This window comes from Oncorhynchus gorbuscha, linkage group LG09 (genome assembly GCF_021184085.1).
Source record: "Oncorhynchus gorbuscha isolate QuinsamMale2020 ecotype Even-year linkage group LG09, OgorEven_v1.0, whole genome shotgun sequence".
NCBI lineage: Eukaryota > Metazoa > Chordata > Actinopteri > Salmoniformes > Salmonidae > Oncorhynchus > Oncorhynchus gorbuscha.
The window spans coordinates 84,133,220-84,150,818 of record NC_060181.1 but is presented as its reverse complement, the minus strand read 5'-3'; the positions used below and the strand labels follow the sequence as shown (position 1 = coordinate 84,150,818).

The following is a 17,599-nucleotide window of genomic DNA, read 5'->3' as shown; positions in this document are numbered from 1 at the left end:
CTTCAGTGTTGCTTACCTCGAAGCAAGCATAAAAGGCATTTAGCCCGTCTGGTAGGTTTGCGTCACTGGGCAGCTCACGTCTGGGTTTCCCTTTGTAGTCCCTAGTAGTTTTCAAGCCCTGCCACATCCAACGAGCGCCAGAGCTGGTGTAGTAGGATTGAATCTTAATCCTGTATTGACACTTTACTTGTTTGATGGTTCGTCTGAGGGCATAGCGGGATTTCTTATAAGAGTCCCGATTAGTGTCCCGCTCTTTAAAAGCGGCAGCTCTAGCCTTTAGCTTGATGCGGATGTTGCCTGTAATCCATAGCTTCTGGTTGGGATATGTACGTATAGTCACTGTGAGAATGACATCGTCGACGCACTTATTTATGAAGCAGATGACTGAGATGGTATACCCCTCAATGACATTGGATGAATCCCGGAACATATTCCAGTCTGTGCTAGCAAAACAGTGTTTGTTTGTGTGCTTACTATTCACATCAAATTGTGGAAAGGGGAAAACAATAGAAAATATTTGTCTACTATATGTAGTTTCTATAAAAATCCATCTCCATTATGAAATGCATGGCAAGGTTTGTATGACTCCTTTATTAAAGCATGACTTATTGTGTTTTCACATTTAGTCAGTCCTCTTTAAAGTGAACTCTGGGGTACAGAAAAAGCTAAATAACTCAGTTCACTTTGTATTCATACAGCCCTTGCCTTTAAATGAGGAATCAACTACTTTGCCAGTTCACTTCAACTATTTAGAAAGGAACCAATATCCTTTTCCAACATCCACTCTGGGTTTTTAACAAAGTGTAGGACAAGCCATTCAATCAAAATGCATTAGCGGACAACTAGATATACCTACTTACATTTTAGAAGCTAATAGACTGCATTTAGTTAAAATATGAGACGATTGTAATCCGTAGTTACTATTAACATTTGATTGCTATTTATTCTGTAACAAATAGAATAACTGCACAATAAATAATGCTGTAATTGAAAATTGTACACCCAAGGTAGGCTACTGTCCCTTTAAGAGCTAGAATAGATTTTGTGCCCTGTTGTGATTCTCACCAAATCTGTTGTCTATTCACACTATTCAAACCCCACAATCAATTCATAGCTTAAAGCTCTCTTAGCCTTTATATCACATATTGCAAACAAATAATCTGAACTAAAAACATCCTTAACAATCACTAATCAATATCCCCAAAAAAAGCACATTTTTTTTCTCCACAAAACAGCACATCAGCTTCTCTTTTGTGGCAACAATGTGAGGGTTTATGGCAGGGGGAACAGGGTTGCAGTAGTCTAGTGTGTCAGGGTATTTGGCAGGGGAATGGTGTTGCAGTAGTCTAGTGTGTCAGGGTTTATGGCAGGGGGAATGGTGTTGCAGTAGTCTAGTGTGTCAGGGTTTATGGCAGGGGGAATGGTGTTGTAGTATAGTGTGTCAGGGGTAATGGTGTTGCAGTAGTCTAGGGTGTCAGGGGTAATGGTGTTGCAGTAGTCTAGGGTGTCAGGGGTAATGGTGTTGCAGTAGTCTAGGGTGTCAGGGGTAATGGTGTTGCAGTAGTCTCGGGTGGGAATAATGACAAGTGAACCTGGGGAGCTTTGCGTTCACATTGTCCTAAAAAAAAAGGAACCAGACTGCAGAATTCAAGCAAACCAAACTCAGACCACATCAAGACGGTCTCCGTTCAGTTCGGTGGCTCTTTTGAGCGGTCTGAGTTCCTTTGGAGTGTTCACACTGTACAAAGAAAGAAGCGAACCGCACTGAGTTCACAAAAATTGTCTGAAAGTGACCAAGTGTGAAAGCACCGTTAGGTGTTGTGCCAAAAGCTTAGCCACAATTTGTTTAAGCTGAATGTTTTTAACCTTTTCTAAAACAAACACCAACATACTATTAAACCAATGAGTTCCAAAATAGTTAAGTGCTTCTAGAGACAAGTTTCTTTATTGTATTAGACAATAAGTATTCAGGTGTGGGTTAATATTCAACATACATCTCATTAGTGCAAACTAAAACAAGCGTTTAACATTCGAGACAATTTTCACACTTCAAAAGGAGATATGTGTTCATCTGACAGTTGAAATATAGTAGGGTAGGACAATGTCACATCCACAAATACAGGGTTGGGTAGTAACAGCAAAATTGTTATAAGATCAGATAATTTAGAAAAACTAGATTACTTCTTGGATTACTTTCACATTCAGAAGTAATCAGAATACGTTACAGAGTTTGGGCAATCCAAAAGTTGCGCCTCTGATTAGAATTTGTCGGGTAACTAGTAACTGTAAAGGATTACATTCAGAAAGTAACCTACCCAACCCCAATTTGGAATAACCATTGGAGCTGTGGCAAATTACAGATCATGATCAAAATATGAAAAATCTAAATACGAATAACTAAATCAATGTAAATTATTAGGGAAACAAAACATCGAACATTAGTGTCAGCTATAAACAAATACAATTTGTATATATATTTTGGGGTGTGTATGCCCCCACATATCAATATGGCATTAAGAGTTCTTTGAGATTCCATAATCAAACAATACATAGGTAGCAGTAAAGAACACTCAACATGGCTTCTGGTCCAGAGCAATGGACATGTGTAGTGATTGCACAACAATACTGTCAGACTCAACACATAAACATTGTTTAAATCTTTTCAGAAAGAAGCAGCAACCATAACAAATTGTTGCAATGCAGGATGATTAAAACTGAAGCAAAGCAATATTGACTAACTAGACTGTCTTTCAGCTGCAAATGCGCACACACACACACACACACACCACTTTGGCTACTCAATGCCCTTCACCGCTGACTTGGGATCAATTTTCTTACTGCTCCAATATTGGCATCAACCAAGAGCTAAACCAACTGGACCCAGAACAGCTTTAAAGCAGAGTAACCAGAACACATACAGAGGGACACTCAAACCAGCTGGAACGAGGGTGTGGGTCACAGATCTCTGCGGAGCAACAAGGAGCGCTGAGGGTTGTGTGTGTGTGTGTAAAGGCCTGGAGTTATAAGGAGGTGCTGGTCAGAAAATCTGCTGCTCGAACAGAATCTTCTCAAAGCCTTGCGGCGCCGTATGGTAGAAGTCACTGAACTGGCAGTCTAAGATGGCGCTGTCATCCACTGGGACAGAAGAGAAAGATCAAATCAACAAGTCAGTGTTCAGTAGGATACTTTAGCAGGTATAACTCACTGACTGGATCTCAATTTAGCACTTCAGCGTTAGGAACCACATGGGAAACCCTGTGTGCCAGCAACAACAAATAAACAGTAGTATTAAATTACCTTAACATCATATGCTACCAAAAGGAAGGATGTCAGTTTCATCTTTGTACTTACTGCCCTCTTGTGGCAGAAAAATAGAACCATAAATATTTTGGGGGCAGATTTACTAGGCATTTGAGCCTGTTTTTTTTTTTCCATATATTATTAATACAAGTTAAGAGAAATAATAAAATATTAATAAAACTTTGATATTTGTAGTTTTCCCTCCTGAGAAAGATAGAATCAACATGTCACATGCTCTGAATACAACAAGTGTAGACTTGACCGTGAAATGCTGACTTACAAGCCCTTAACCAACAGTGCAGTTCAAGAAGAGTTAAAAAATTATTTACCAAGTAGACTGAAGTAAAAAGTAATAATAAAAAGTAACACAATAAGAATAACGAGGCTATATACAGGGGGCACCGGTACAGAGTCAGTGTGGAGGATATATACAGGGGGCACCGGTACAGAGTCAGTGTGGAGGATATATACAGGGGGCACCGGTACAGAGTCAGTGTGAAGGATATATACAGGGGGCACCGGTACAGAGTCAGTGTGGAGGATATATACAGGGGGCACCGGTACGGAGTCAGTGTGGAGGATATATACAGGGGGCACCGGTACGGAGTCAGTGTGGAGGATATATACAGGGGGCACCGGTACGGAGTCAGTGTGGAGGATATATACAGGGGGCACCGGTACAGAGTCAGTGTGGAGGATATATACAGGGGGCACCGGTACAGAGTCAGTGTGGAGGATATATACAGGGGGCACCGGTACAGAGTCAGTGTGAAGGATATATACAGGGGGCACCGGTACAGAGTCAGTGTGAAGGATATATACAGGGGGCACCGGTACAGAGTCAGTGTGAAGGATATATACAGGGGGCACCGGAGTCAGTGTGGAGGATATATACAGGGGGAGTCAGTGTGGAGGATATATACAGGGGGCACCGGTACGGAGTCAGTGTGGAGGATATATACAGGGGGCACCGGTACGGAGTCAGTGTGGAGGATATATACAGGGGGCACCGGTACGGAGTCAGTGTGGAGGATATATACAGGGGGCACCGGTACGGAGTCAGTGTGGAGGATATATACAGGGGGCACCGGTACGGAGTCAGTGTGGAGGATATATACAGGGGGCACGGTACAGAGTCAGTGTGGAGGATATATACAGGGGCACCGGTACAGAGTCAGTGTGGAGGATATATACAGGGGGCACCGGTACAGAGTCAGTGTGGAGGATATATACAGGGGGCACCGGTACGGAGTCAGTGTGGAGGATATATACAGGGGGCACCGGTACGGAGTCAGTGTGGAGGATATATACAGGGGGCACCGGTACGGAGTCAGTGTGGAGGATATATACAGGGGGCACCGGTACGGAGTCAGTGTGGAGGATATATACAGGGGGGGCAGTCAGTGTGGAGGATATATACAGGGGGAGTCAGTGTGAAGGATATATACAGGGGGGCACCGGTACAGGGGGAGTCAGTGTGGAGGATATATACAGGGGGCACCGTACGGAGTCAGTGTGAAGGATATATACAGGGGGAGTCAGTGTGAAGGATATATACAGGGGGCACCGGTACGGAGTCAGTGTGAAGGATATATACAGGGGGCACCGGTACGGAGTCAGTGTGGAGGATATATACAGGGGGCACCGGTACAGAGTCAGTGTGAGGATATATACAGGGGGCACCGGTACGGAGTCAGTGTGGAGGATATATACAGGGGGCACCGGTACAGAGTCAGTGTGGAGGCTATATACAGTGGGCGCCGGTACGGAGTCAGTGTGAAGGATATATACAGGGGGCACCGGTACGGAGTCAGTGTGAAGGATATATACAGGGGGCACCGGTACGGAGTCAGTGTGGAGGATATATACAGGGGGCACCGGTACAGAGTCAGTGTGAAGGATATATACAGGGGGCACCGGTACGGAGTCAGTGTGGAGGCTATATACAGGGGGCGCCGGTACGGAGTCAGTGTGCAAGGGTTCAGGCTAGTTGAGGTAATGTGTACATGTAGGTAGGGGTGAAGTGACCATGCATAGATAATAAACAGCGAGTAGCAGCAGTGTACAAAAGAGATTGGGCGGGGGGTCAATGTAAATTGTCCAATGGCAATTTTATTAATTGTTCAGCAGTCTTATGGCTTGGGGGTAGAAGCTGTTGAGGAGCCTTTTGGTCCTAGACTTGGCACTCCAGTACCACTTGCTGTGCGGTAGCAGAGAAATAAATCTATAACTTGGGTGACTGAAGTCTGACAATTTGGTCCTTCTGTAGCTCAGTTGGTAGAGCATGGCGCTTGTAACGCCAGGGTAGTGGGTTCGATCCCCGGGACCACCCATACGTAGAATGTATGCACACATGACTGTAAGTCGCTTTGGATAAAAGCGTCTGCTAAATGGCATATATTACAATATTACAATATTTATGGGCTTTCCTCTGACACTGTCTATTATATAGGTCCTGGATGGCAGGAAGCTTGGCCCCAGTGATGTACTGGGCCATCCGCACTACCCTCTGTAGCGCCTTATGGTCAGACGCCGAGCAGTTGCCATACCAGGCGGTGATCCAACCGGTCAGGACGCTCTCGATGGTGCATCTGTAGAAACGTTTAAGGATCTGGGGACCCATGCCAAATCTTTTCAGTCTCCTGAGGGGGAAAAGGTTTTGTCGTGCCCTCTTCACGACTGTCTTGGTATGTTTGGACCATGAAGGTCCCCGTGCATGCAGCTGTGTACACACACACACACACTCACCATAAACCACTGGGAACACGGTGCCTCTGATCCCTGAAGCTGGACAGTGCATATTCTTGCCATTCAGATAGAGATTCAGCTCCACATGGTCGTATGTGATGCCCTGAGACGAAAAAAACAACTGATTAGATTCCCTGTACACCTTCTGGCTGAATTTCCTCTTAGCCTGTCCAGAGAGGAAGAGGTAAATCAAAAGGTTTCACTCTTGCCAAAATAAGCTCAATGTGTTTCTATGGGTTTATTTTGGACCTAAGCTTGTCGCCTGCCTTCCTGACTTTGGAACAGCGACTCCCACTGGGCAGAGACATGAGCATCTCTTCATTATGTACAGGTCCAAGAGGCATCTAAACAGCTTTTATCCCCAAGCAGTAAGAATCCTGAACACCTAATCAAATGACTACCCAGACTATTTACATTGTCCCCCCTCTTTTACACCACTGCTACTCTGTTATCATCTATGCATAATCACTTTAATAACTCTACCTACATGTACATATTACTTCAACTAACCGGTGCCCGCACACATTGACTCTGTACATAGTCTCCCTATTGTTATTTTACTGCTGATCTTTAACTACTTGTAACTTTTATTTGTTATTCTTAGCCATATTTTTTTAACTGCATTGTTGGGGCTCGTAAGTAAGCATTCACTGTTGTATTGGACGCACATGACTAATACAATTCTATTTGATCTCTGGCCCAATCTACCTCTATAGGAGGTGGGACTTCCTCCAAAACACCTTAAGTAGCCTCACCTGTCCATAATCAGTGTGACAACCTAATGGGCTGGAACAGAGATACTAATACATCTCCGACCGAACAATGGGAGTTGTTGTCCCAAAGGCAGGCCATTTCATTATTGACCTGCTTATCACCGTTGCCTACGTGGACAGGAGTGGACCCACCCACTTCGCCTCTTCCGCTCTGACTGCAAGCATGACTGTGTAGTGTTTGGAGAACATGTTTATTGTGTAGTTTAAAGCTAAAGACTAATGTTTTTTTTCTTTGTATAACATGGATGTGTTACTGAGTAAGTAAGTTTGTCGCATTCCTTTTTGTGCCCATGTAGTTGGTGTTGGACTACCTTTTATCAGAAGATAATAATATTGATGTGTTTCAATTATGCCATGTGCTTTCCTTGCTTTGCTTGAGATGTTATAGAGCATGTTCATTTACGCTTTAATAAAGGCCTTGAGTATGTATACAACAGGCTTAGTTGCACTACACCAGACTAGTCCACTCACCACAATGTCCCCCTCCTGTGGAAGGCTATTGGCAGGGAGGCGGTTCTTCTCCTCGTTGTTGTGATACATCGAGCCATCATGCCTCAGGACAAGGCTGTTGATGTCCTGCCCCATGGGGACCTGGTTCAGGTTCACCTTCTGAGTTGCCACACCTATCCCCCATATACCTGCACACAGATGTCAGAACCTTTAAAAACAAGCTTGCCAACACAAACCGTACAGTGCTGGTCTTCAAACCATTTTATTTGAAGTTCAGAGGTGGAACTATATTGGTATATGGTCATTTCGACTACGAGGAGAGCATTCCTTCTAGTCAATGTTTTGGCTAGCTTGGACTGGCTTTTTTTGCTTTCCAGTATCGCTTCCAGCAACCATGGTTGGTGTGTAACCAGGCTGGTTCAAGACAGTAAGTATGTAGACTTCTACCCACACGTACCCCCAGTGGAGGGTGTGTACTGTAAATCCTAGAACCACTGGACTGGACACTGGGGAATCTCCTCTGCCTGTAGCCATGATTCCGCCAGATGGCGCTATTATCCTTACGTCGTTTGTCATCGACGTCCTGCATTAAACTGCAGATCTGGTCATAAATACATTCGTGTCCCCTGCGACCTGTTCATACATAAAACATTATCCATTCAGGCTGCAAATGCGTCATTTTCCTCCTTAACCTGATTTAATGGCCCGCCAACCTAAAAAGTGTTAATATGCATACTGTCTTAACAAAACACAATATTCCAATTCAGCCAATCAGGTTGAAGCAGTCTGTTTACCACAGGATGAATGCGATGCGCAGCAAGTAGCATTAGCCACTCTAGCATTGTGGTGAACAAATGTGTTTCGTTAAAACGGTATGCATATTCTCCCAGCTTTTTTTTAGCCGGCGGGACATTCAATTAAGGAAACTACTTCTCCAGCCTGAATGGAGGATGTTTTATGTACGAACCGGTCGAGTGTATTACCAGCCGTGCAGTTTAATAAAATATTGTCTATTATTTTAACAAGATGGTCGAGTGACACTAACAATATAAATCCCTGTCCTCAAAGATGGAAGGCAGGCGAGCGGAGGCAACACCAGGTCGGACCATTATAGCCAATGAGAGGACAGATAAGTGTGAACAGGCACAACGTTGCCGAAATGCCACGTGCGTCCACTTATCAGTACATTCATAACAACCTAACCATTACATAACGTAAGCCTCAGGTGGCAAATTAGAAATTACATTTGTTGACCAAGATCGATACTCATTGACCTCCATACAGACAGTTTTTGGGCAGAGTAAACCCTTTCGCGTCGCCTCTTCCTGTCTGGTTTAATGCGAATGACAAACGACATAAGGATAATAGAGCCATCTAGCGGAAGCAGGGTTTCGACTAGGTGGTATAGAGCTATGACAGGAAGTGATTTAGGTTCAGGTTAAGATAATTCGGTTCGTTTGAAATAGGGTTAGCTAAAATCTGAGAGCGACTTCCGGGAATGCTTGCGAAACACACCTGTATGAAAGACTATGGAGAATAAATATGAGTTCATCATAGGAGAGCTGTAGCGCCACCTACCGGTGAAGTAGATGCACGCTGGGTGATCTCTGAGAAAGTAGTAACTGTACTGAACAAAAATATAAAAAACTCAACATCCAACAAATGTACTGAGTTCCAGTTCAAATAAGGGAATCAGTCAATTTAAATAAATTAAGTAGGCACTAATCTATGAATTTCACACAACAGAAGACTGTATTTTACCAAATAGGGCCATATTATGGCAAGAACAGCTCAAATAAGCTAAGAGAAACAACAGTCCGTCATTACTTTAAGACATGAAGGTCCGTCAATATGGAACAATTCAAGAACTTTGAAAGTTTCTTCAAGTCCAGTCGCAAAAACCATCAAGCGCTATGATGAAACTGGCTCTCATGAAGACCGGCACAGGAAAGGACTCAGAGTTACCACTGCTGCAGAGGATAAGTTCATTAGATGTACCAGCCTCAGAAATTTCAGCCCAATAAATGCTTCAGAGTTCAAGTAACAGACTACTCATCATCAACTGTTCAGAGGAGACTGCGTGAATCAGGCCTTCATGGTCAAATTGCTGCAAAGAAACCACTACTGGCCTTTTTTAGGGAGTTAAGCCACCGTGATTCTACATCTGCATTGCTTGCTGTTTGGGGTTTCAGGCTGGGTTTCTGTACAGCACTTTGTGACATCAGCTGATGTAGGAAGGGCGTTATAAATACATTTGATTGATACTAAAGGTCACCAATAATAAGAAGAGACATGCTTGGGCCAAGAAACATGAGTAATGGAGTAACAGGTGGAAATCTGTCCTTTGGTCTGATGAGTCCAAATTTGAGATTTTGGTTCCAACTGCCGTGTCCTTGTAAGACGCAGAGCTGGTGAATGGATGATCTCTGCATTTGTGGTTCCCACCGTGAAGCATTAAGGAGGAGGTGTGATGGTGTGGGGGTGCTTTGCTGGTGATACTGCCAGTGATTTATTTAGAATTCAAGGCACAGTTAACCAGCATGGCTACCACAGCCTTCAGTAGCGATACGCCATCCCATCTGGTTTGAGCTTAATGGGACTATCATTTGTTTTTCAACAGGACAATGACCCTACACCTCCAGGCTGAGTAAGGGAAGAAGAAGAGTGATAGAGTGCTGCATCAGATGACCTGGCTTCCACAATCACCTGACCTCAACCTAATTGAGATGGTTTGGGATGAGTTAAGACCGCAGATTGAAGGAAAAGCAGCCAACAAGTTCTCATTATATGTGGGAACTCCTTCAAGACTGTTGCTAACGCATTCCACGTGAAGCTGTGAGAGAATGCCAAGCATGTGCAAAGCTGTCATCTAGGCAAAGGGTGGCTACTTTGAGTAATATAAAACATATTTCGATTTGTTTAATGCTTTTTTGGTTACTACATGATTCCATCGGTGTTATTTCATCATTTTGATATCTTCAGTATTATTCTACAATGTAGAAAATCGTAAAATACAGAACAACCCTTGAGTAGGTTTTCCACACTTCTGACTGGTTCGGTGCGTGCATATATAATATATATGCAGTTGTGTGAGGATCATGGTGCTGTGTGGCTGCACCCATCTGATCTTTCATTAGTGAAGTCACAGCAGTGTTGTCCTGTGCAGCACATAACCTATTGTAGCCGTATTCTTTACAGATCATGTAATTGGAGGTTGTATTAAGCTTATACCGGCCATTTAATATTGTATTTAATTTCCTTTTTTTCAGAACCACACACACTCTTGGTTAAAACAATTTAAACCATACCTTGTGCGTTAACACATACTCTGTGCTGTGCAATTCCTGCTTTATGTGAATCAAGGTTATTAAACCACCTCAGCTGGAATCCTACCTGTCTGTCATATCTGCCCTTACAAGCACCTGGAAGAGAACACATTGTGCTCAGAAAACACTAAGAACATACAGTCCAACAGGTCCCCTCCTCCACTTCAAGGCCAAACAGGCCAGGGTTTGGAAAGTCAAATAAGAAAAAAAAAAAAATCTTCCTTAGTTCATTTTCTCAATCTAAAAGGCCCAACCTAGATTCAATAAAATGTCTTAAGTAGTTGAACATGCAATTACTCAAACCTCGTGAAAAACTGACACGTTTTCATTTGTCAAAAACAAATTACATCGAAGGAGTGCCTTTGATTTGAAGGCATGCACATGCGCAGTTCGGCGCAAGATGACCGTTAGACCCGATGACCAAAGTCGCCATGACATGATGGATCCATTATAGCCATGACCATCGTCATATTGTAGCTGTAGACCCGTCTTATCCTAACCTGTTACGAAAAGTCACTAAGGACAAAAGTTGGATTCAGACGTCCATTTTATAGCGAGGAACACATTTCACTTTACATCTGGTAAGTATAGTTTCTAGAGATTATACATATTTTGTTGACAGTCTTTTTTTGGTGATGCCGGATAGATTGTAAAGTTAAGGTCATTTCCCGTTACCAGCCACCAGAGTGAATCACAACTCGGGGAATTGTTATTATATTATACAAACTCCCGATGTTTACGTTCCAAAGCTACCCTGCGCGCACACCAAAGGATATTCCCCATAGTTCCTTATCCATTTGATCTCCCACACAAAGACAGGCAGGTAGGTGGACAGAAACGCCAACGTTACATGGACTCATGTTCAATCATTACCTGTGGACTGGATCTTGAACTCAAAGTAACTCTTGTTTTGGTGCAAGGGAGCGTTGGCGAGGCAACCCCCGGTGCCACATATCCTCCGGCCACTCTTCACGATGACCACATCCGTGCCTGTACAAGAAAAAAATCTATATTTGTATTTTATTTACGACGGCGTTGTCAAAAACAGCCGGCTGAACAGTAGCTAGGTTAACCCCATCGGCATTCTCTCGAAGATTTACAGCTTAAAACAACGAACCGTCAGAAATATTTCATCTCACCCATATGATGCGTGTCTAACTGGACGTTAGGCATTTCTTTGAGGGGAATGTGCCCCGTTCCCCCATCTCCGCAGCATCCCAGACAACACGTAAACAGTGCAGCCATTCTTGTGCTAAAATATTATCCGGAAATAGTCACGCCGAAGAAGTCAACAAGAGCTGAAGGAGCTCATGAGAAAACTACCATCACAATGAACCAGCGACACCTGGTGGCAGTCATACCACAGTGTCATGAGCCATATATGCGCTCCTTTCCAATGCGTCCAATCACATTGCTTATAAAGCAGCGGCTCCTGATGGCATGGAAACAAGGGAAGAAAATCAAGGTCAAAAATGTTTTTGTTTTTTTACACGTGACTTAGTAGCAATTGGTTATCAATGTGTCAAGCTTGGGACACATGGCATGATCAAATGTGTGTAGAGTGGGAATTCCATCTGGGATCAAATAACTGGGCAAATGTCTGTAATGAGCACCAATATTGTTGCTGGGTAGGCCTACATGTCGTCAGTTAAAAAAGGAGCCAGTTCAGTAGCCTATCACCAAGTCTTTTGAGAGCACTTCCAATAGGCTACTTTGTATCCATGCACTGGGTATCAGTGGGGATGAAAATGACAATGCAAATTGATATGCACTATTGCCTGACGTTCAAACTTCACACATAAGAATCGATTAACGTTACTTCAAGTTCATAATGACGTATACAACTGGTGCGATAGAGGCAGTGATCAAAAGCCGGGTGACTAAGAACCTAATGGTTGACAATCTTTCACGCTGTAAAAATGTTTTGCATAGCAACAGCCCGCCTCCCCTCTCCAATTTGCAGGGATCCTCTATATTGTTCCTACTGAAAAATAAAACGCATCTTGTTCTTTAAAATAAAAAAATATGTAGTTAAAAAAAGGATGCCTTTAATATCACTGAGATGTTTTTACTTTCTGCGCGCCACTGTATCAGGCGCGTACTATAGTGCGCGCTATTTGGAGCTGGAAGGTTCGCTAGTGTAGTGCTGTGGTCATGAAATGGTTAATTTTTTCTCCCGGAAAGGGCGAAGTCTGCACAGCAACAAGCGCCATGATTGCGTTGCACTGTGCGTCTCAGCAGCTGGTAAGTGTTTTTTTTGTCCAGTTGCATGTTGCTATACGCTTGCAAAAGCTGTCATAACCATCCTCAATACCGTGCCAATAGGACATACTCGTGTGTGATCTAATTTATAGACTGAAACTTGTTTATACTGAGTGGTAATCGTTGGTGGAAGTTTGTGTTTATGCAGCATAGCCTATATTGCTAAGGATACGTTTCAGCAGGCTATTAACATTAAATCAGAAGTCAAATCTAAAGTGAGTGGGAACTTAGTCGTTACCATCTCATCTATATATAGACCAGTTGGATGAAACGGCTGTGTCGTGATTGCGTGATATCCCGTCTCATTAAAAAAAATCTAGTGTGAACACTAAACTAGGTCGTTGAACATAGGAAAAAAAAAATAGGGACCGTTGCGATAGGTTTTTCACTGTAGCCAAATAGTCTATGCGTCTAGGCATGATGTTCCACTGCGCTTTCTATTTTCATATTTTACGCGGGTACATCGACACCTCATATTCCTTTTTTAGGGTGGCTGAATTTTAACACCAGTCGCTGGAGTGGATAGTCTGTGCGTTTTATCCAAAGTGTTGTCACGCGTAATTGTAGTGATGTGCATTTCCACCATCACTACCTGTGAATTATTGCGCTGCTGGGTGATGTAGCTAAACACACGGGTATGTTTAACTGACGGGTAGTGTATTGATCTTTTATTTTCGATTTATTCGCCACTCAATCCTGGTTGTATTTTATTTCAGAACACCATGGAGCTTCTAGAGGAGGACCTGACTTGCCCAATTTGCTGCTGTCTCTTTGAGGACCCCCGAGTTCTGCCGTGCTCACACAGCTTCTGCAAGAAGTGCTTGGAGGGGATTCTGGAGGGGAACAACCGAGGACCTGTTTGGAGACCCCCATTCAAATGCCCCAGTTGCCGCAAGGAGACTCCTCAAAACGGCATAAACAGCCTCCAGGTCAACTACTCGTTACGTGGAATCGTTGAGAAATACAACAAAATCAGAGTGTTGCCCAGGATGGTGCTGTGCAAACACCACAGTGGTCAACCGCTTAATATATTCTGTGCCACAGACTTGAAACTTATTTGTGGATTTTGTGCAACAACTGACGACCATAAAGGACATACATTCTGTGCCCTGGAAGACGCGTACGAGCAGGAGAAATCCGCATTTGAGGAGCTGTCCCAGGGAGTGGAGAGTTGGCACAGCACGGATATTCTATCCTGCCTGGAGACACTGGAAGCCAGTAAGAAAAAGGCGCTCCAGTTAGTTTCCAGGGATGCAGAGAAAGTAACCGAATATTTTGTCAAACTGATCAACGCCCTGGACCACAAAAAGAACGAGATCCTCTCAGATTTTGAGACTCTGAAGTTGGTGGTGATGCAAGCCTACGACCCAGAGATCAATAAATTGAGCGATGCGTTGGAGGAGCAGAAGCGCGCTCTCAGCATCGCCGAGTCCTTCAGGAATGTGACCGACCCCCTTTGCTTTCTCGAGCAGATGCAGGAGTTCAGGGAGAAGTTGCGCGTTGTCCGGGAAACTCCGCTGCCCTCCCGGACAGACATGGACGTCGGTCCCCTGGTCAGGAATTTTGACGTCAAAAACTGGGACTCTATGAAGCTCAAAGATGTGGACAAGCTCTCCGTTCCGCACGAGAGTGGCGTGTATAGCTCAACGACCCCGCATTCAGGCGGCAGAGCGCTGGGGAAAGTGGTCGTGTTTTTTGTGTGCCTTTTATGTGCCCTGGTCCTTCTGCAGCCGGACAGCCTGACCGCGGTGTCAGCCCAAATCTCCTTGCTCGGCCATGTCTACCTGCCAGTGCTGGCTGGATGGCTGGAACTGGCTCACGGTGCGTGGCAGTGCTGGGGAGAGGTAGTGGATGCCTGCGTTGCCTGGTGGGTGCATTTCTGAACTGTATCCCGAACCTCTAAGACACCTGCCGATTTTCTTGACCGCCTTGTAAACACAACTAGCGAATTTCTTAGCAGTTGTAAATTTCTTTAGATTTCCCGAGTGTTATTTTTGCTACATGGATCTGAAGCAAGTAATGTCCATGCTATAAGTAGATTTATAGCAAACACTAGAAAGCTATTAAAGTATTTAGAAGCACATATGTATCATGCTTTGTGAATTTATATATATATAATATATAATCTAAACGTAGAACAACAATACAACACTAAGTTAAATCAAAACACTATTGCAGTACATTAAATGTTGTCATTTGAGAACCTATTCTGGTGAGTGTTAAGCATCAGCTCTGACCAGGAGCAGCATCCATCCTTCTCCAAGCCATATGATCATCACACAGGTCAGTCTGTCACCTCAGGACATTTATTTTACTATACATTCCACAGGCTAGATTGTAGGATAGGAATAATATTTACATCGAGTTTAAGTGCTGTTTATTTTTGCCTTACTTTAATTGACCATCTGTTGAGTTGTCATAATGCCTCATACCCTGTCACCAGACTCATTTTTTTGCCTAATAAAACAAATTTGGTCTTTTCCTTCATCTTTATTTTTGAGTGACTGAGGGGATTTCACAAATTGTGGAGGCACTTTTTTTCGCACGTGTAGGCTACTTTACGGTCAAGGTCATAAGTGAAGCTTCAATTGGTGCGCCTGCACACTGCTCACGTGACATGAAATACCATGCACCCGCACAGGCGTTCAAATGCTCGTTTAATGTTTGTCTTCCCCGTGGATCGGTCATCACTGCGCGATTTAACCTCCACGGGGGCCAAGGTTGAATGTTGCATAACTAGGCCTATAGAAAAAAAACGTCTTCGCTTGTCTAAAGATAACATATAGTAACTTAATTTGCATTATTCAAAAACATTATGTATTGGCCTTTAGGCCTAGGTTACGTTATGACCAGAATTACAATTGTTTTTTGGCCGTATGCATTGGGCCTATACATTTTTTTGTGCAAAATTGAAAGGCAATGAGCCAAATCTAATTCTTAAATTCCATTTAGAACAACGAATTAAACATGTATGGGATTAAATTGATTTAATCAACTGTCCCAGTGAATGTCAATGTGTGCGCAACATTGAATGCCACGGATTGTCATATGGCCATGGTTTGCCGACTGGCCCGTTATGCAGTCTATGCATGTTGCAAGTAGATGACGGAAGAGCAATTGTTACTTTAACAGGCTATACTCAATAGATCCATCCCATATGCAACATTGTCTAGAAGCAACAATATAGGCCTACATTGGGCCATACGTTTTAATGAAAATTGGGCAGTGCGGTTTTAATTTTTCTGAAGGAACGAAATCCTGATGGAAATCCCAGGATCAGACCACAACAACAACCTGATGTAAGCACCGACCAGAATTCAGTACCAACGTCACGGCATGTATAGGCCTAGGCTATATATAGCCCTACTGTTACCAGGCAAATAACGGATGAAAATGTAAAGTTGGTCTTTCTCTTTACTATAATAACTAAATAATATATATCTAATAGGCTACTTCAAATAAATACATATACTGATATTATGAAATTTGGCAATCGATGCATTTATCTAAATACACCCAAAATATTGGGTGATGGCATGATGACGACTTGGTGCCAGCGTGCATAACGCTTATATAATGATTATCGTAGGCCTACCGTATTTTTCTAACACTTCCTATTAACGCTTAAAAATCCAACTAAATTCAACATATTTAATAATATTCAGTGGGAATAGCATAAAGGGCTACCCTAATGGTCTATGGCGCGCAATCAACAGAACTGTGGCTCCGAAAGGCCTCTTTGCAATTAAATAAGCCATTTAGACCCCAAAACGTTATCGACCAAATAAATATTACAGTACTATTATGATAAACATCAGGCGTTGTAGAATATATTACAATAGCTATAGCCTACAATTCCTCTCCATAAATCTGACTAGTGAATTGTATAATTTCTAAAGTAAAATGATTTGTCTCATATGAAGGAACATGTGAACGCATGGCCAGAATAAAACATTAAATTATTGATAGCCTATAGCCGACCAGATGAAATCAAATGAGCAACGAGATACTATACAGAATGCCTGGCTAACACTTTTGGATTCCCAAAAATACAAAATGTTATATTTCAAAGGCATTGTAAGACGTAGCCTAAATAGGCCTTTAACTAAACATTATTAAGTAATTGCACAACATAAAGCATGGCAAAGTCATTTGGCAGATTATTAAAATACATTTGACTATGTGAATAGGAATTAATAAAACGAAATGGGTGCTCTTCAAAATAGTTTGAAGATAAAATACCCAAAATAAAAAGTCTAATGTTCTTTCGATAATAACCTTCAGTGACAAAGGTTGGGAAGTAAAATATAAATGCATAGGACTATTTTCGAGCAGGTAAAGCAGTCTATACCCACGGCCTGTTTACAATAAAGTCCCCTGAGAAATTTAGGTTATCGCCTCTGGTGAATAAGTTTTCAAAAATAATTTAACGATAGTCTTATTTCAGCATTTAATTTATTTTGTTTTCATATGTAGCATTTAAAATATAGCATAACTCGTGGGCTGCGTGTGCATACTTTCGAGATGGTAGAGCGCAGTGTGTGACGTGCTTAAGGCCTATTTGCCGGAGGCAAAATGGAACACCTTGCTTTATTTTCTTATAGAAAAAGTTAAAATTAGCCTAAAAATAAGATATGCAAGCATAACCCATGTACTGCTAAAACCATGACTTTCGGTTTCTGTCCATGGCAGTTTGATAAGCCCTTTCCCTTCAAATGGCATTGCATCGCATCGCTCAGC

General features: G+C 42.8%; 2 protein-coding genes across 5 annotated transcripts; one reads left to right on the top strand and one right to left on the bottom strand.

Annotated features, from left to right (window-relative positions):
- Positions 1 to 1,918: 1,918 nt before the first annotated feature.
- On the bottom strand, positions 1,919 to 11,927 carry LOC124044180 (SPRY domain-containing protein 7). The gene is made up of 5 exons (XM_046363697.1): positions 11,737 to 11,927; positions 11,471 to 11,587; positions 7,293 to 7,459; positions 6,049 to 6,151; positions 1,919 to 3,135 (listed from the first exon to the last, which is right to left on the bottom strand). Exons 1-5 carry the CDS (start codon positions 11,840 to 11,842, stop codon positions 3,038 to 3,040), a joined length of 591 nt encoding a protein of 196 aa, XP_046219653.1. The 5' UTR covers positions 11,843 to 11,927; the 3' UTR covers positions 1,919 to 3,037.
- LOC124044179 (tripartite motif-containing 13-like) lies at positions 11,034 to 15,341 on the top strand. Of its 4 annotated transcripts, none has more exons than XM_046363695.1 (2): positions 11,034 to 11,178; positions 13,576 to 15,341. In XM_046363695.1, the coding sequence occupies exon 2, from the start codon at positions 13,582 to 13,584 to the stop codon at positions 14,740 to 14,742; it is 1,161 nt and encodes a 386-aa protein (XP_046219651.1). In that variant the 5' UTR covers positions 11,034 to 11,178; positions 13,576 to 13,581; the 3' UTR covers positions 14,743 to 15,341. The 4 variants fall into 4 exon arrangements, with proteins under 4 accessions (XP_046219651.1, XP_046219649.1, XP_046219652.1 ...); XM_046363693.1 differs by lacking the exon at positions 11,034 to 11,178 and adding an exon at positions 12,698 to 12,841; XM_046363696.1 differs by lacking the exon at positions 11,034 to 11,178 and adding an exon at positions 12,860 to 13,074.
- The last annotated feature ends 2,258 nt before the right edge of the window (positions 15,342 to 17,599 follow it).

Coding starts and splice junctions, on each gene's coding strand:
- LOC124044180 (XM_046363697.1), bottom strand. CDS start 11,842: ATGGCTGCACTGTTTACGTGTTGTCTGGGATGCTGCGGAGATGGGGGA. Junction 6,152..7,292: donor CACAGGAGGGGGACATTGTG/GTGAGTGGACTA, acceptor TTTTCGTCTCAG/GGCATCACATACGACCATGT. Junction 3,136..6,048: donor CGTGTTCCCAGTGGTTTATG/GTGAGTGTGTGT, acceptor CTTCTGTCCCAG/TGGATGACAGCGCCATCTTA.
- LOC124044179 (XM_046363693.1), top strand. CDS start 12,752: ATGAAATGGTTAATTTTTTCTCCCGGAAAGGGCGAAGTCTGCACAGCA. Junction 12,842..13,575: donor ACTGTGCGTCTCAGCAGCTG/GTAAGTGTTTTT, acceptor ATTTTATTTCAG/AACACCATGGAGCTTCTAGA.